This window comes from Letharia lupina, assembly GCF_014066315.1.
Source record: "Letharia lupina isolate WasteWater1 chromosome Unknown contig_21, whole genome shotgun sequence".
NCBI lineage: Eukaryota > Fungi > Ascomycota > Lecanoromycetes > Lecanorales > Parmeliaceae > Letharia > Letharia lupina.
The window spans coordinates 1061380-1080436 of NW_023502990.1; the positions used below are offsets into that span (position 1 = coordinate 1061380).

The window sequence follows — 19057 nt, forward strand, 5'->3', positions numbered from 1 at the left end:
CGTTGGCTTCGAGGGTTACAATAAAGCCTTGGAAATTTGTGGAACTCATGAATAGCGTAGGATGCAAGATGCAATGAAGGATTGTTGGGCCATTACCGACCATAAAGCCCAGCGGAGGATGTTCCAGGCTTCAAATGGGAACAGGTGCTGGTGACTCGGTTCAGGTGAGATGGAGAAGCTGTACGTCAATATATTATTACTATTGGAGCAAAGCATTGATGAAGGACGCGTGCAGGCCTGTTGGGACGCCTCGCATATTCGCAGGCAACCTTGCCATTATCGTGATGCAGGACACAGGCCACGTGAAGTTTTAGTTTGTATCTGCAGTGTTTCTAAGTGGTGAAAGGATGGTGCCATGAAGACAATTAGTACATGGGCATGGCAAAGTCATCTGTCAGCTAAGATGGAAGGCAGTTCCGAGAGGTTGAACAAAGGTACAAAGATTGTCCATCTTCACTGGACAAGTTGGCAGCAGTAAGCAGTATTATTGACGCTCCAGTTGTCTAGACATGGGCGTTAAGGGTGTACAGTAAGGTAGGTAAGTATTCTAGTCGCCTGCTATGTCAGAAGTGGAAGGCAAACTTCAGAAAAAGAAGGGCTGAGGGAGCAAGATGTTACAAGTAAGGTCCAGTACTCGGGGAAGATTGATTGTCTTGGATATGATTTAGTATGTAATTGGTGGCCGGTAAGAGAGGATTCAAGGCCTTCATTCTTCTTCAGAGCTGCTCTATTCTTTGATGATTACGAGTACCCTTAAACACTCATGCAGGTGCAGGTAGAAAGAGCAAGACAGTGGTCAAAGGGTGTATGCTCCGACGGGAGATTGCACACCTGAAGCATACGAGTAATGCGCTAAACCTAAAATGTGTGTAGCCTATCATTTTCTTCATTATTCACATACTCCAACGTAGTAGGCTTTACTGCACACAACAAACCTCTCCAGTACCAAGACAACATCACAAAGGTTGGAGCCTCTTCAATTTTCTTGCTATGTAAGCTCAAAAGTCATAGACTAATATCACCGCTCAAGCATGTGGAGAATGCAATCAAGCGTAAATTGAGTCCCAAAAAACCGAAACGTCCTGTCCCTGACTCCCCCCAGCGCCTTGCTAAAAGTCATGTAATCACACGAGATCACCGAAACATCTCAAGCCCAGCTGGGGATTTCCCAATGGGCCCATCGAACTCCAATAACTCCATTCATCTTCCATTCAATTCTCCAAGTGCTTGCCAGCATTTCTCTTCCTCATCTACCCTTTCATCACAGATACCCCATCCACAGCGCATCGGTTATTGCCAACGCCGCCGGATTCACCGCCCTGGCCACCAAATCTACAACCGTCTGATTCGCCGGCAACACCCCATCTGGCGGTCTCGCAAGGCTCACCGCCTTCTTCACTACCAGCTCGCAATTCTGCACCGTCGTCTCCCTCAGCGCCCCTTCCGCCAGGATATTTTTATGCTGCTGCGTGAACCAGAAGATCATTTCATCCCGCACGAAGATGGACAGCTGTTGCTCGAGTTCGCTGCCACTTTCAGGTTCCGTGAGGCAACGCGCGATTGCCATGATGGCAGGCGAGAAGAGTCCCTCAGTTGCCAGTGGGCCCATGAGTTTTTGAAGGTTGGGTGTCAGCCGGAAAGGCACGGGCTCCGAGTTGAAGAAGTGGGGCTTGTGCGACATCATGGATGGTATGAGCTCCGAACCCCATACATTGCCCGTCGCACGCGAGATGGAGAGCTTGTGGGGGAAGCGGCCAGTCATGTGCATGATGTAGGTCATGAACGTGAGAGCAGCGAGCTGGTACGAGAACTGGCGGCGGAAGAGGAAGAAGTCGGAATAGGAGGGATAGGTCGCTTGGAAGTAGCTGAGTGCGATGTCGTTGGAGACCCATTTGCTCTGGATAGCCGTGAAAGTTTCCGTGCGGAGGGAATGACTTTGGCCTTGATCCATTTGGTTTGGCGCCGCGGGCCGAAGCTTTTCCATAGTGAAGAGAATGGGATCGTCCTTGTTCTGGCTATTGCGCCTACAATGGTCTTCGTAGACTCCCTGAAGTGAAATATAAGAAGGGTCGTCCTGTACTAATCGAAGTGAAGGTGAGAACGGGACCATGAGAGGGAGGTAGAAGTTAAGGTTGCGTCGTCGACTTTCTTTTCTCTTCGATAAAGTGCCGTTGAAGATCCGGAAGAGTTGTAGGATCCGCTCTTCTCTCCTACTGTGTCTAGCGGCTGGATGCTGTACAGCGAAAGGATGTGTACTCCCATCCTGACCTCGTATCTTCAACCGCCGATGTGAAAAGCCGACGGTACGTACAAGCTCGACATTGGGCAAAAATCGCTCTATCCTGACGAAGTCCTGATTCTTATCGCGGTGCTGCAGGTATTGCCCTGGCACTTCAACCTCATCGAATTTCTGAAATCTGAATTCGCTCAGTGGGATGCTGTATGTCTCCAGACTAACTGATTGAGGTCGACGATCAAGCTTTTCTTCGAACTTGTCCCTCCATTTCCGCAGCTTGTGAATGTACTCGTACATGGTGGGCTTCTTTGCAACAAAGTCCTCCTCGAACGAGCTTCGGATGTGAGGGGGTAGAATGGTCTCAGCGAATTTGCGGATGTTCGCTTCTGTGGCTGGGGGTAATTTAAAGTCTTGGGCGTATGCACTTGGGTTACGTCCGATGTACTGTGGGTGGTCAGTACTCAAGTGAACTAGTATATCTCGAAATGAATGGCAACTCACAGATAAGCCATCATTAAGCAAGGCGACGATGAGCCTATAAGCATCCTCATCAGGTGGACACTTGAAATGTTTCTGTATCTGGTCCACCATGGTCTCCATCGAGAGCGCGAGCAAAGGGAACGTAGTCTTCAATACAGACATAATCTCATCGGAATGTTCCCATGGCTTCTTTGGCGTGGCCTCAGGCTCTGCATCAGGAGCTGCTGGACCATCTCCATTCGGCTCTGGCTTTGGCTCTGCCCCATTAACCTCACCGTTTGGAAGTGGTTCTCCGTTTGATGTACCTGGACGCGATGAGCTGCCCTGTCGGTCAGAAGGCGTAGCGTGATCGTGCTTGACGTTGGGAGATTGTTGTTGCTGTTTGGCCCTGCTCATCTTCTCTTGCCTCTGCTCTTGTTGCTTTTTGATCTGCACCATATCCTCTCGAGTCGTTCTCAACAAGAAATACAAGGACTGCGGGTAGGCCCTCGCGATCTTTGTCAGTACGTTGCGGACGAGGGTAGCCTCACGGTGACCAAGGCTTGTAAGCAACTGCGGTATGAATGTGATCCAGTACCACACTGGGGTATCGCCTTTGAACTCCTCGAAGGCTTGCGATATCCGGTTCTCGGGGTTGTCAATGCTTAGAAGCCACAAGATGCGGCTCAGCAATTTTCGTGATTTGGCGTTCTTGTACAGACCGGCGGCTTCCAGGTAGCAACTCATAGCATTGGCAGCCCGTTCCATGTTCGTGGGCTCTTCCTTGAACATCATGTCATTGTAGTAGCCCCACTCAGCCCAAGCCTTTGGTAATCGAATATCGTAGTATAACGCGGTACCAAACGCATCATTGGCTTCATCCTTTTGTTGGAGCTTCGCTAGAAACATGCCTTTTAAAGTGAAAAACTCGGCTTTCTGTTGTTGACCAAAGTAGTTTAGATTCGTGTTGTTGATGACGTCGAGACCACTGTGCAACTCGTTGCGATTCTGGTAGTGGCATTTGGCTTGCTCCCGCAACTTCAAAAAGGCTTCCTGGATCTCGATGTTGGGCAGCGTGTAGATCTTACCTAACTGGGCGAGGCACACCTCTGGCAGTTGGTGCTTTCGAGCTACATGCGCAAAGCGGTTGATGATCCAAGCAGTTTCGTGATATCCTCGGTATGCATAGGAATTACCTGTGGCGTTGGTCTGTTGAGGTCCCAGAAGGCCCAGATATGTTCGATTAATGAGAGCGAAAATATGCTGTCGCCAGGTCACCAGATCCTGCCAGGCATTGATGTCGTCCCAAACGTTTGGCAGTCGATCCCGCCATGTACCGAGCAGAAGCTTCAGCTCCTGTGATTTGCCATCGAGATTGGCCTGTGTGGTCTGCGAAAGACTGATGCAGATGACATTGGCGTCGTGAAGTTCAACTAACTGCTGGAAGTTCTGCAAGATCGGAATATGTGCATTGGTGATACGCTTTGGAAGGCCATGCCACTTTCGAATGGAAAGCTGTATGGATTCGTCGCAGATGCGGCTGAATTCTTGAGGCGGCTCCTGTTTCTCGTGGAATTTGAGCAAGGACATGAATGCTTGGAAGAAGGTTCTTCGTGGTGTTGGGGCATCAGACACGGCTTTGATGATCGAGCTGAGCTGTTCCATATTCTCTTGGCCGGTCCAAGTGTCAAGGTGTCTCCATGAAGCTTCCAGTAAGAGATCGTTGAAATTCTCGTGCTTGGCGAAATCATACAATATTTCCCACTGCTGAAGCTTTTGCGCGCATAAAATCCAGTGGTCTTCCCAAAGCATGTACTCGCCCTGAGAATATGAATGTGCTCCCGTGCGTGCTTTTATCTGCGCAGCCTCGTACAACTGTTGAGCCTTATCCCACATGCCATTTTGTTCGTACGAGAGGGCTGCTATGGTCTCTACAAATCTGGATCGACGTCGCCATGTTCCATAAAAGAAGTCGTCCTCTTGAAGACCGGCATATACTTCAATTAATGCGTCTGAGTTACTCTCACGAACGGTAGGGGTATCGATGGGTGAAACCATGACTTGCTCCTCGAGCGACATTGCAGCGATGTACCAGGCATCGTATGTTTTGCTAAGGAATTTCATAACATGAGGTGGTATCTTGCATTTCGGCTTAGCTCGAACACTTCCCTCCAGAAGAGCCTGCACAACATTTGGCCGCCGGTCGACTTGACGTTGATGGTAGTCCTTCGTTAGGAGGGCTACCATGCCTTTTTCGAGCTCGCCTCGGTCGTCTCGGGACAACAAGGACCAACATAGGGGGAATATTGCAATCCACAGTTCGTAGGCGACAACTGAATCAGTGTGTTGCAGCTGGCAGAGGGGCTCAAGGATGTCACGAGCTTTCACATCTCCAAGATCGGAATAGAAACGTCTGTGAGACGCCATGAAGTCCTCGAATTTATCGTCAAGCATGAGATCATCCTTTCGAGACTCGTTGCCGGAGACAGGGAAGAGGTGAACCGGTGGCATCATCTTGAAGTCTTCTGAATGTAATTGAACCGTAGTGTTCATGTCGATGGCGCCGAAAATCAGCTGGAGTGCTTGACTAAGCCAGAAGCTCTCAGACAGAGTGTCCCAGTTCTGCGAGGTGAGCACGTAGATGAGTCGGGCACTTGCAGTCTTCGTCAGACTTCGGTCAAAGATGGTCATGAACCGATTTCGCATGTCGACATCTTGCGCCCGTGTTCCAATCAGAAATGCATGCTCGAGTCTTACTGTTAATTCGGTTCTAGTGATCTTCGGGTCCTCGTAGATTCGAATAACTAGGTCCAAGAATTTATGCAACAGCGTCGGATCTGGACGTGCCTCGAAGAGCAGCATTTTGTGAAGCACTGCCGTCTTCTCCTTCAAGGTTGGCCAGGGATCGCTCGAGTCGAATATCCATGTCTCCACCATCTGCAGGATTCTTTCACACAACTTGGTGTTCTGCGATCGCTCTACTAGTTGGGCTAGCACGCTGAGAAACGGTCGTCTTTGATCCGCAAGGGTTGCCATCCTCGAGGATATGATCCAAATTGTTTTCAAGATCAACTGGCTGGACAACTCCATCTCTCGCTCATCAAGTGCGCCTGGCTGACCTTCACCAGGCCGCATTCCTGGCTGCATGCCTGGTGGAACTACAGGTTGAGCAACTTGGTCTTTGGCAAGCTTCGTTGACAGCGCTCGCATGATATGAGGAATGTGGGTTTCGATCTCCTTGGGTCTGACTCTTGCTATGGTTTCGAAGATGTTGATGCTTGCAACAAGGTTGCCCTCGCCCATGGTCGCCGTTGCGACAGAGGATATGAAGCTCATGAAGTCTTTAGCTGGCGTGTCAATTTCCATGTCGTCCTCTTCTCTCGTCTCCTCTGGCAAAGCCTCAATGATCCGCTGTGCCATTGGCCGAATCTGCCGGTCGCCGTCAAGGACTCTGTCACTGGTGTGTAGACAGTCTTGTATCTCGGGATTGTCCATTTTGCTCGGTTTTTCGAGCAATTTCTGTATCTGGGGCAGCTGTGCCACGATCCACTCATCCGATTTGATGTTCAGCACAATGCGCAAGACCTGGAGCGTGTTGACGATGCTTGTGGCCGTTTTGTCATCGCCCTTGTCCGTCTTCTCAGAAGCCAATATCTGCTCTGACGTCCTTGGAAAAAGATCAACCTCCAAGTCAGACCAGTACTCAGGTAATAGAAGATCATGGAAGAGGCCAATGGCCTTTCTGCACATCTCATTTGGAGGCAAAGGTATCTGGGGAGTAGTAGAGTGGAGATCCCTTAGTTTGACACTGGGCACGGGATACCGCTCTGGGAGACTACTGATGAACTGCGTGAGGTACTTGATGAGCATCGTCCGAAGTGGTGTTGGAATTTGATACTCGCTTCGTTCAACATTTGATGGAGGCCCCAAGCTCGGCGCTGGCGACGCAGAACCACCGTTCGGCAGCTCAAGCTTGCGCTTCTTCGCGGGCGAAGACTCGGATGACTGAGAACCTGGACGGTCTCCGGCTTGGACTCGGCGTTTCTCCCATTCCAGTATCATGTGAATCAGATTGAGGACGAGCTTCTTGTGCTCGTTTGATGGGTTTGGCAGTTGTGCGATCTTCGACAGCGAAGGAATGATGGTCGGGATAAAATGCTCTCTGGCTTCATAGAACAAGCTGGGATGTCGAACCATGAATTGGAAAATACCGATCAGTTGTTGAAGATTGGAGCTCTCCTCTGACAGTATTCGTTTAGGCCACTTCGCCCACATGGGATATCGCGGATCGCTTTGTGCGTTGAGACGCTTCGGGAGGACTGGAGCAATCAAGTCTAGAGCTTGGACTACAAGAGCGCGACCTTCGTTTTGATGTGCCTTTAGACAAGCGACGTATATTTGCTGGGTGATCTTTGGGGGGGTTTCAAATTGCGCGATGAAGAAACCAATGAGCACATACGCTGCGTGCTTATTGATAATATCCTCAAGTTTAATATAGCTCCAGCCGAACTTGATTATATCTTTGCGCGCTTCGGAAACAAGGCTGTGGTGCCATTTCAAGAGCAGCGCTGACATCTGCAGGAGCTCCAACCGCGAATGATCGGCGCCTGGCTGTGGATTGTCTTCATTGGCGTCATTCAGTACTGGTGGCTTCCAGATCTTGTTGTGAATCGCGTCAACAATACTCTTATCGATGAGGCGACGTGTTGGAAACGAACTAGCAGTCTCTGTCAGGCTTCTCATGGTGTCCATGGCGAAAATTGGGTTGACGAGATATCGGAACGCGAAAGTCTTTGTTCTCTGAGACGACCCACGGAGACTGTAAAGCTCAAGGCTGCGCATGACAAGGCTTCGCCAGTAGTCGACAGAAGCATTGGAGATGATATGACTGTAGATGAACGCATAGAGCGATGGCTGTTCCTTGATCTCTTCCATGGTTACCGCGTCGATGAGCTGGAATAAAAAGTCGAAGTCTTTGGGAGCCAGTCCAAGAAATTGCACGAAAATCTCCATCAGCTGCTCAGCAGCCTGGTCAGCTGCTAAACGTAGGTCTGGATGAATTGTGTCCATCTTTCTCTTCTGATTGAGATCTTTGCCAACCCGCATTAGGGTCTGACGTAGTGACTCCTTATCAGCAAGCCAAGCAGATGTGTGTTGAACCAGTGAATGTATTGCGTGAATGGCATTAATAGAAGCAGCATCCTTCTTTTCTGCATCTTCGAGGTCAAATGAAGCCTTCGCCAGTCCCTCACTATCTCCGATGAGGACTTCGCGCAGAGGTCCGCTTCGCTGTGAAGCAAGAAGCTGAGCAAAGAAACGGCCGTACTTCATTTCGGATAACTTTTCGGAAAAGAAATCCCAAGCTTCTTTCGGGTAACGATTGACATACTTGAGAAGAGGCTCCCTGAATGGACTGAAGTGGGTCCTCCGAAGTGATTTCTCCAAATCAAGCACTCTTTCTATCATGTCCTTCATGAAAAGCGCGGCAGTAGACGGCAATAGATGGAAGATGTTGAGAGTGGCAATGACGACCTTCATCTGAGGATTCTGTTCAATAAGAGAGAAAGATGACTTCTGTAGGACTGGTGCGTCAGCAATGACAGTCATGTGAGCGAGCAACTTTTCGCCTATCTCGGTCTTGAAATAATTGGTCAACAGAGCCAGGAGTCTGGCAAGTCCATCGAGCCCTTGCACACTGAGTTTCTTCGGGTCTTGCAGATTCATAAGGATAGGTCGCAAACCATTTTGCAAGAGATCTTTCGGCAATTTGTTTGTCTGGGACAGGACGCCCTTTAGACCAGCATTGGCAGCGTCAATGACTTCAGGAGAGCTCGAGTACAGAGATTTGAAGAAAATCGTGATGATCCGACTCCGGCTCTGGGTCTGCTGCTGCCCTGCAAATTCCGAGAAGCCAATGGCAAGTGTCAGGAGTCGGATGCAGGATACCCGAAGGGCTACGAGAGATTCAGCAGTCTTGTATTCTGCTGGTTTTGAAGCGAGATTATCGTCTTCAGCATCAGCCAAAGCCATTGTCTCGGTCAGAAGCCTGTTTAGCATCTCATTGAATTCGACTAGATTCCGCTGTAGTCCCAAACAATACGATATCGCATCGATGAATCCTATCTGAGTAGCGAAAGACAAAGCTCGGAGCGGCTTTAGGTAGATCGGCTGCAGTAGTCTATCCTTGACGGGGGCTATGAGCTCGTGGACCTCTGTACCGATGACCTGGGCGATGATGGAAAGAGCTTTGCGAGCAGCTTCACGGACGTGCTTGTTCATGTGCATGAGCTCGGTCACAAAGAACGCGCAGAGATGAATGAGCGGGCTCGAGTGGTTGTTTAGATCTTCTTTGGAAATTCCCTTGTTGCACCTGCGTAGCAAGATGTCGACAGTCTTCAATGCTTGACCGCGCGTATTGGCCGGCAAATCCTGAGGCATATCCTTCATGACATACATGAGAGCCCGAATAAATTCAAGTTGCCTGCCCTTTGTCCAGTCATCGCCAAGGTTTATCTTTGTTGTGAGTATGTTAATTCCAAGGCCCCCTCCAGCTTTGACGAACCAGTCTTCCTCATAGCACTTGTGACTGAAAGTCTTTGCCAGGTACAAGAAGAATGGCAGTCGTTCCACCCGCTCTGGACCTCCGAGAATGGTTGCTGCGGCCTCGTGTACTATCAATATAGAGGATTCGGCTGCTTCTCTCAGAGTGGCCTTATCCGACGACAATTGTTCGGCAATGGCATCAGCTAGCACACGGCTGTCGAGACACAAGAGACCTTCGCCAGACTTTACATCGAAGTCCTTGTTCGATTGCTTTATGTGGGCTAGCGCTCTTCCAACTTCAAGAATCGTAAAGTGGCGGCAGACGTCGGTAAGTAATAAGGAGGCCGTGCCTTGAAGATCTGGCAATGTTGTTGCAAGCATCAGAGCTTTCAGCAGCCTTTTCAATGTCTCTTGTTGAGAGTCTCTCTTGGGAATAGACTTCTCACGATCCGCCATTTGCAGAATGTCGGGTGTCGCGTCGTATTTGGCCTCCAGTAGATCAATAGCTTGTAGTCGTACGAGCTGCGCAAAGTCGTCTGGCAAGCTGTCGAAACCTATATGTATCTTCAGTTGCGCACTTATCAATCTGAGGGCCTGTTGCTTGTAGTAGGGATCTGCTTTCTTCGTAGGTGGTGATTTTGGGACTTCTGATAGCTTCGCAATGGCGAGATCAACGCCAATACTTGCAGGAAAAGATCGGTCCCTGCCCGATCCCACCAGCCTGATATCGAAGGAACATGAATCGTCTGCAAATTGCTGAAAGGTAAGGTCCGGGGGACCATTAAGGAATTTGCGATTGCGACCACCAAGTTTGCCCAGTATGCGCATCGTCGTGTGGGCATGGAAGTGGCTATAGGGATTTGGCTTCAGGTGATCCCACAATGCCATCATTAATTCGTCGATAAAAGGCGCCATGATGGGGTCCAAATACTCTGCTGTGAGATTGTCGACGCAAAGCTCCAACGTCCGCAATCCTTGACCAACCAGATCGGAGCCAGCTCGGAGAGCCACCACCAGAGGTCGCATAAGAAAATTCAAATGCGGCAAGAGGTTGCTCAAGCGAGCTGGAACGGTCAAGCATAGTTCCACGTAAAGGTCTCGCTCCTGCGGTTTCCTCGCAGCCAGCAGAAGATTGTTCAGGACCTCGAGTAACATCTCCAGTAAAGGCAAGATCTCTTTGTAGAGAAGCTCAAATCGTCCACCACCAATGCTCCTGAACAGGGACCTTAAGAGATAGAAGTAGTTCATTGGCTCCTCCGCTGCTGTGGAAAGTTGGATTGACTGAGTCACAATCTTGGTCACGTGGGGTAGCAGGACCTGCTCGTTCTGCTGGTTGAACAACGTTACTGCCATGAACGAGAGCTTGAACATCCTCAATAAGATCGACGACTTCTTTATGTCTGAAGTGCCAACCTCTCCTATCCGATCCATCAAGAATTGAAGGAGCATGCCTGCGAAAGCTGGCGAGGTGGCCTCGCTGGCCAGGAAGAATTGCGGAACATGGAGTAAAGCCGGGTGCTCGAACATCATACTGTAGAGAAGGGGTATCTCAGAATGGAAGACTTCGTGAAAGGTTGCAGGATCGATGCTATGAAAAACGGTCGCGAAGGTCTCAAGGAGATCCTTTTCTTCCTTACCGCTCTGGACGCCGTAGTTGGTAGTCAAAAACTCCACAGGAGAAGACGCCTCGGCAAAAGGCTTCTCTAAGCTGTAGTATCGGAACACGTAAGCTCCTTCTCGGAACAATTTCTTGATGACTTCAACTTCCTCTGCATTATAGCCATGTGAGACCTCTTGCCAGTTCGCAGGGGCGTTGCCAGGATCCATAACCGGAGCTTCGGGGTTACAGATCTTGAGCTGGTAGAACATGCCTTTTAGTCCAGTCAAGAGGTTCTTGAACAGAAATTTGTTGTCCTCGACAGGGATGGCTCCACGATCTTTGGGATTTGACATCTTGATAGGCGTAGCTGAGAAAATGTCAACCTCATCCCAATCTGGGGGAGACTTCGCGTCCGCTAGGTGGTCTTCAGGTATGGCGTCTATCGACTGCGGATCGCAATGCTTCGATAGCTTCACTGAGTTCTGGTATTGATGGTTCATATCAGCAAACTTGTCTCCGATGGCGCTTAATATCATAATCAGGAAATGACGAGCATCCTTCTTGTCCGGCAGACCCGCAATACTATCCGCCAGGTTGAGAAGAAGCTTCGCGCTCATTGTCTGGAAGCTCGTTCCCGGGAAACTATCATGCAGATTCTTGGAGAACACGTTGACCGTCTTTCGAATCTGGTCCCGGCTTAGCGATTCTCGAATGTGGTGGATGAGGTCGGCAAGTAGACTGTAAGCAAGAGGGCGCATTGATTCATAGACCGTGAGACCATCGCCAATGAGCGTCCGTTCGTCTAGCAGATCATCTATCTTGGTGAGGAAGATTTTGCGGAAGTTGAAGTTGATGGTATGCCGTATGGCTACTAGTAGCTCTTTCCTTGTAGATGACTTTTCGCTTGGGCAGTCACGTAGCAGTCGCACAACAATATCAGGCAGGACCGGCAGAAAGTCCTGTAGTTGCTGAACATAGACCCGCAGTAGGTAGGCCAGAAAGCTCATCATTTTGACCTGAGCTGTAATAAGCTCCCCAAAAGCAGCCCTGTTCTTGATGTCCTTGCAAACTCCTGTGAAGATCTCGTCACGTTTGCTAGCCTCGGTATGCGCTCGCTCTTGTGGACTAGCTTGTAGTGTAAGGACTTTCTTAATCCAAGGAACGAACTTCTTAACGTTGGCGGGCACACAGTTACGATGGGCCTGGAACAGCGAGACAACAATGATGGGGCACTCCGCAAAAACCTTGAACGACTGCATTCCTTTCAATAGCGGGCGAGCTTGTTGGGTCTCCAGTCCCAATTCCGCACCTACTGAAGCAGCTGGCGACCCTGGGCGTGGGGATTGAAAGTTCTGAGGGTTGTGCGGAGTCGTACCAGTCGAAGAACCTTGCGCCGGGGCATCAAAGGTATCCTTGACCACCTGTTCCATAGCCTGGAACATTTCCAATATGAGGTCCAAGAATGGCTGCACCTTTGCCGCAGTTGCCTCCGGTTGATGCCGCTCCAAGTCCATTATGGTCTTCATGCACAATATCGCGTTGTCCTCGTTCTCCGTCCGGACCAAGCCCATAAGGAGATCCACAATATCGGTGGCGTACGGCTTGAGCGCTTCAACATGGCTCATAGGCAGTCGGTGAAAAATTTCCAGAACGCAATTCCGAAGTCTCTAAGACCCAGCATCAGCATCATATCATTTCCAAAGCAAGCTTCAGAGCATAGCGTACATGTTCCATGTTCGTGCTCATGAAGACAGGCGGACCTTCAAGGAGCTTCATGAATACTGGAACGAGCTTCTTGAGAAAGATCGGGTAGGTAGGGCCATTGCATAAAATGTCAATGTTGTCCCGCAGTTCTGTTGCGATGTTGTATTTCTTCTGGACCTCTGCGCAAATGTCAGTTGCTGTTTTGCGAACGCACCCATGGCTTGCCCAATGAAAGAGCGGAGGTATCTCCTACCAAGGTTCACATCGCCCAGCCTCGCGGCGAAGGCATCTATGTTTTTCTCCGCCATGGTGATTTTGCTGGAGGTTTATGTCTCCTAAGGGAATGTGGGGACGACTGAGAGCCTAGCACCGCTGTGCGTGCGTAGCCCCCTCTTCGTACCCGGCAACTTGCTCGTACTCATTTCAGATTTCACTCATCAATATGGGTTGATAAACGGCGTCAATGCTGGAGAATGGTGAAAAATATGATGTGTTGTAGCGCAAGAATGGCATATACCCGAGAACCTGGGCTAGATAGAGTCAAAAATGCTCGTGATGACGGGGTGGTGCTGTTGGGTCAGGTTGTGAGGGAGACAGAAGGGTGGTGTTGAAGAAGATCCGGGGCATGCCTTTAGCTGTCGAGCTTTAGGCTAAGGCGGATAAGGATGGTTAAGGTACCTTACGGTAGTACAGAATCGTAATTTACGCTCACCTTTACTAGCTTTACTCGTGCGGCCAAAAAGTCTAGCTTCTTGACAGTCCGGTGCGGGATAACCTACCAATCAAATCATCTACCTTGCTGACGCTTCATGCTTTCCGTTTTGCGGTATTAGCCCTCTTGCGACTAGACTGCCAAGAGGATAGATTTATCGGCCGCACGAGTAAGTACCTTTTGCCAAGACCTTGGGTCCCAGCACTCATCGTATCTAAACAGCCCTTCCCAAAAACATTGAGCGACTTGATTTAATATCAGGCCGAGTACTCAATCGTGACTCGAAGACCGAACGAATCTTGAAGAGTAGCATTTGCCGGGCCCGAGAACTCAATGCGAAAATCCGTTTGAACTTTAGAGTACCCCTTCGCCGGTAATAGAAGCGTTCAGAAACCTGCCCGTGTACAACTGCCAGCATCACCACACGTCCACGCAGCTCTGACACTCTCCAATATAGCGGGCTTGACTCTTGAGAGTCATATTGCAATCCTCGTCAGCAGTCCTTCGATCTCACCGCAGCATTCTTGTCTGCCGAACCGGTCAAGCATCACTCCAACGGTTCACATGCACGTTGGGACACCATTCGCGATCATCGCTCGATATTTGCATGAACCTGTTGGTGCTGCGATCGAGACACATACCGGCTTGCCCCTGCAGAGACTCTGACCGATACTGACCCATGCAATCTGACCATGGATGTGTACGTGCGGCATACGAAACAGCCGCCTCATATGAGCTCATCGGCATCGCATTCGTCGCAACTGCCAGCAGAATGACTAGAAGTCGCTCGTTGACTATGGCTTGTTCGAAGGCGGTCTCGGCTCCATGGTCATCGTTGCAAAGGAGCCAGCAGTGACCGAGCTAGTTGAATCAATACCGACTGCTTCGGGAGAGCACTTTCCTTGAAGTCTGGTAGATTGTCTTGTGTGGTAGATACCGCGAGATCGGTAGACATCAGACCCTTACATCTTGCCGTACATTTTCGAGCATGTGAGCATCGAGCAAGGCCTGTCGTGGGAACTTTTGTTGATAGCAGCAGAGAGCTTATGGCTGGGCCCAATCCCTGCGGATGCCTTCTGCTTCTCAGCTCTGTCGCCAGTGAATCGCTGTCGGATTGCCCTTCGTATTTGCGACTGTTTAGACAAGTAGTACACGACAGCAACAGTCGAGTCATACGTCTGGCGTTTTGGAGACGGTGAAAGATTGACTACTATTCTACCACAGATTGCCAGCCTTGTAACTTAAGGTCCAGTCGATCAGGCTTACAACCCCATCAAATCTTGCCATACGAGGATCACTGTACTTCGTTGCTGGGCTACTCAGGAATGTTTAGAATGGCATGCGCAAGGAATGCAGTCATCGTTGCTGCCATGATGAAACAGATTGATTGTTTGAGGGTTTGTATTACATTATTGATTAACAATACAGACTTTTCTGACGCTTTTCCTTTTCCCTTATGCATGCTTTCCCTCCATTCGTACCGTCATCTCATTAAGCATTATACACTCTAGCATACGGTGATGTAGAACCCAATAGCAGCTGCATTGGAGTCTTGGAAGTAATTCAACGCCAAGCTGCCAGTCGAACTGACCTCGTACGAGACTGTCGTTCCAGCGGCACATGAGCCAGAAGCTATGACATACTCGTTACCCGGAGTAACGCTTGTGGGGCCACCCAGGTCTGATTCAACAGCAGGAACGGTGCTGTAGCTGGTTTGCTCTGTAGCTGGGCTCTGAAGCTGTGCAAAATCGAGGCTACCGGTACCGCTAAAGCTGAAGGCTGATGAAATCAGCTCGTCTTGAGTGGGTAGAAGGAAGACGAGCGAGCACTTCTTGCCAGAGTCGGACTCTGGAATGTCGAAGTTGAAGATCGATGATACGGTCGAAGAAAAAGTGCCGTTGTAGCTGGTACCGCCAGCGGTGGTAGGCAAATCCTTGTTGACGGGCACGATCAAGTGGGGGAACTCGTGAGTGCCAGAAAGGCTGGCGGGGCAGCCTGACGCGGATGCACCGGAAGCAGACGCAGCTGGCAAAACCGAGGTCTTGGTAATCAGGGTCGTTGGGGCTGGGCCTGTGGGTGAAGGTGTCTCCGGAGCGGGGGTGCTGGCCATTTCAGGTTGAGCGACCGAAGAGGAAGTTGCAACAGGAGCAACAGCAGTAGCAGGGCTCGAGGCACTGCTAAATGCCGTCTCAGCAGGGCTAGATCCAGCACTAGATGCTTTCTCACCCGCAGTGGAAGGAGTTCCTTCATTGCCAGCACCAGCAGCGTTGATCGACAGAGCCCCGGCAGTTGCAATAGCTTGAGCAGCTGGGATCGAGGATGCAGATGTCGAAGCACTCGAGCAGCCGAGATCGTAAAGTGGAGTATCGCTCAGAGTGGTACCGACAATGCCGAAGCTTGGGTTGGGTGTAGTTGGGTAGGCATCCTGCAGTGTGAACCACCACGTATTGGTCTTGCCGAAGAGCAAACCGCATCCGACCTGATCCCAGTATGTCTGTGCATTGGCAACACTCGGTACAGCGTCACCAGAGGTAGCTCCACTGACGGGCCAGCCGGTTTCCGTTACCCAAACCGGCTTACCGCCGGCGGCACTGATTGTAGCCTCATAGGCAGCGTCGAACAGGGAGTATCCATCGCCAATGGGGTTGGTCATGGTGTTCTGGAAGTACGGATAGGCGTCCATACCGATGAAGTCAGAACTAGTGATAACAGCATCGTTGGAGCCATTGACCCAGGCAGTCCAGGTGTCGACGTGTCCGACGAGCGCGTTTTTTGCAGCAGTGCTGGCGATGGCAGTCTTGACTTGACCAATGTAGTTGGAAATATCGTCTGGAGAGGCACCGACGCCGGACATGTTGATGATACCGGTAGGAGAGATGCGGTAAAGATCTTCGCTACCAACTGAAATGCCGACTATCAATGTTGCGAGCGCGGCACCATTGCTCCCTTGGAGGAAAGTGGTGAGGGCGGCAATTTCATTGTTGATATTTTCCTGACCTGCAGACGCCCACAAGCCAAGCAACAATGAAGTGTCGGTGTTGACCGCTGCCTGGAAGGCATCACTCGGGGTGTTGGTGGTTCCCGCTTGGATGCAGGTATAAAGGCGAGCACTTGTGAAGGCATCATTGGTGCCAACAAGGGCCTTGGCAGTGGTGAAGTCACTGGTGAACTGCTCCAACGTTACTGGCGAGCTGTCGGTGTTGGTTGAGCCGTAGTTGAAGCCTTGAAAGGCAGATTGTGAGAGGGAAAAACAAGCTGCAAAGGCAGCAAGGAGAGTGGAAGAGAGCATAGCTGGAACAAACAAACGAATGTGTTCTTGCTCAAGAAACAGTAGGAAAGTGGAAGATAGGTCCTAGATGCTAGGTAAGGTAGGTGAAAGTTCTGAGGATGAGAGGAGGATGAAGAGGAGGGGAAAAATAAGAGAAAGGTGAGGAGGTAGTTTATGTTTTATGTATGGGTGCAGCAGCCCAGCAGCAGTGCCTGCCTTCACATGGTATCCGAGCCCGGGAAATGGCGGCACGTCACTTTCCGATTACTGGACCAACTCACCTACTTTAGTTTAGCACTCCTTCATGTGGTCTTTAGTAGCCGCCTTCCTCCTAAAAAGCAGCGTAAGTGCCTCGTATCCATCAGATTTTTGCATTCTTTTTTGCCTGCATGACGGTTTTTTTGCGTCATGCAGCTTGCCTCTTAGTCTCATCTTGCCCCACATTTAGCCAAAAATAGCTCAATTGTGGACATCTGTCTGACGAACCAAACCGCATCAGATCAGCTTCCATTACACATCCCAAAAGTCAGACGTTAAATTTTATGTAAAAGAAATCATCCATCAAAAAAGTCATCATCTGTCGTCACGTCGTGGGAACCGCCGATGTGTCTCAGAAAGCGATGTTGGCGCGCAAAGAAAGAAGGGGGCGGCGAAGAATTTAGTACCTAAAGTACTTTAGGCCGAAAGGCGATTATCCAACAACTGCGCCTGCAGGCGCAAGTGCAACAGGAACAGCTTGTGCATCGCTGCTTACAGTACATGTCATGCTGTACATCTACGATTTCGCGATATTCTTACACGAGCGTCATCTGACTCTTTCCTTTTGCCATGATCCGAGCGATGGTGAGCGCTAAGATGGTGACGGCCGTGAGGAATACGGGCTATTATTTCTAGCCTTCGCCCGAAATCTTTCCCAAAGGCGAGAAAGGCAAATGGATATGGATGCTACTATCCGAGTGTAATTTAGTACGAGAAGCGCTCTGAGATACTCTTTAATACTTTCCGTATCCTGCAAATTGAGCATCTTGAATTGGGGTTGTGCTTCACTGCTTGATGAGCTTTGATGTTTGGCCGGCCAAATGCCCAGCCAAACTGGCAACGCCACACCGGAGGATTTCCCGCGCCGGCGCCTGTGTTAATAATTCCGCAGGGCGGGAAGCCTATACTTGGCATCGACCTCTACGAGAACATTTCTACCTTGCTGCGACACTCATGAAACACTGAGTACATGTAGTTAATTTTACAGCCGCGCTTGAGCTTCCACTTTCTGTAACAACTTCCACCCTTGCACCTCTGCTCGTCACCTCCATCTACCGACCCGCGGCATACCCAACAGCTGCCCCCAGCTACTAAAGTAATCACCAAACACCAAACGTCCTCTTACTACTCGATCCCATAACCACCCCCCACCATGTCTGAACGCAAAGTCCTCCAAAAGTACTATCCTCCGGACTTCGATCCTTCCAAGATCGCCAGATCCCGCGTTCCCAAGAATGCCGGCCCGAAGGTAATGACCGTTCGCCTCATGGCGCCCTTTTCCATGAAATGTGCGTCTTCCTTCCTCCACCAGGTATCGCTGGCCAAAGAGCTTACCACCATTTAGGTATCTCGTGTGGCGAATACATCTACAAAGGACGGAAGTTCAACTCTCGGAAAGAAACGACGGATGAAAAGTATCTCAACATCCCCATTTACCGCTTCTATATCAGATGCACGAGGTGCAGTGGTAAGTGGCCTCGCTCCTGACGGCCAGCTGCGGAATCTTGGCTAACGGGAACTAGCGGAAATCACATTCAAGACGGATCCGAAGGGCATGGACTATACGTGCGAGCGGGGCGCCAAACGTAATTTCGAGGTTTGGAGAAAAGCCGACGGGGAGGACGATGATCATAAGTTGGAGACGGATGAAGAGAGACTGGATAGGCTGGAGGCGGAGGAGGCGGAGAGGGGCGCGATGGAGGTGTTGGAGGGGAAAGTGGTGGACGCGAAGCGCGAGATGGAGATTGCGGATGCGTTGGATGAGATCAGGACGCGGAATGCGAGGATTCAGAGAGCGGAGGGGAAGGGGGAGGTGGATAAGGCGTTGGAACAGGCTGAGAGGGCGAGAGCGGAGTTGGAGTTGGAGAAGAGGAGAGTGGAAGCGGAGGATGAGGAGGCCGCTAGGAGGGCTTTTGGCAGGGGGATCGAGATTGATGAGGGTGTTGAGGGGGGAGTCGGGGAGGGAACGGATATGGCTGGGGATGGGATGATGGCAGATGGTGGTGTCAGCGAGGTCCCGGCCGCGAAGGGGGCGACCGTGGGGAGTATGCCGCCGCCCGAGTTCAAAAGGGTGGTTAAGAAGAAAAAGGATTTTTCGGCAGCGTTGGGGATTAAGAAGAAGCCTGCTCTGGTCTGAGAAGATGTGAATACATCAAGTCTGGCAGAAGATCGGGTACCAGCGTGCTGTCATGTTAGCAAGGCGCTGGGGGATGGCTTCATTTGATAGTGGAGGTATGGATGGCAATGAAACCATGATATTCAAATTCTATGCGTGCC

General features: G+C 50.4%; 3 protein-coding genes across 3 annotated transcripts; 1 reads left to right on the forward strand and 2 right to left on the reverse strand.

Annotated features, from left to right (window-relative positions):
• Positions 1 to 1261: 1261 nt before the first annotated feature.
• On the reverse strand, positions 1262 to 12850 carry HO133_005524 (uncharacterized protein; the record flags this gene model as incomplete). Its single annotated transcript, XM_037296433.1, has 4 exons — positions 1262 to 2680; positions 2738 to 12505; positions 12564 to 12721; positions 12757 to 12850. 4 exons carry the CDS (start codon positions 12848 to 12850, stop codon positions 1262 to 1264), a joined length of 11439 nt encoding a protein of 3812 aa, XP_037148415.1.
• A 1911-nt stretch (positions 12851 to 14761) lies between these two features.
• Positions 14762 to 16543, reverse strand: HO133_005525 (uncharacterized protein; the record flags this gene model as incomplete). Its single annotated transcript, XM_037296434.1, has 1 exon — positions 14762 to 16543. One exon carries the CDS (start codon positions 16541 to 16543, stop codon positions 14762 to 14764), a length of 1782 nt encoding a protein of 593 aa, XP_037148416.1.
• A 1390-nt stretch (positions 16544 to 17933) lies between these two features.
• On the forward strand, positions 17934 to 18917 carry HO133_005526 (uncharacterized protein; the record flags this gene model as incomplete). The annotated part of the gene is made up of 3 exons (XM_037296435.1): positions 17934 to 18069; positions 18126 to 18248; positions 18304 to 18917. 3 exons carry the CDS (start codon positions 17934 to 17936, stop codon positions 18915 to 18917), a joined length of 873 nt encoding a protein of 290 aa, XP_037148417.1.
• Between the last annotated feature and the right edge of the window lie 140 nt (positions 18918 to 19057).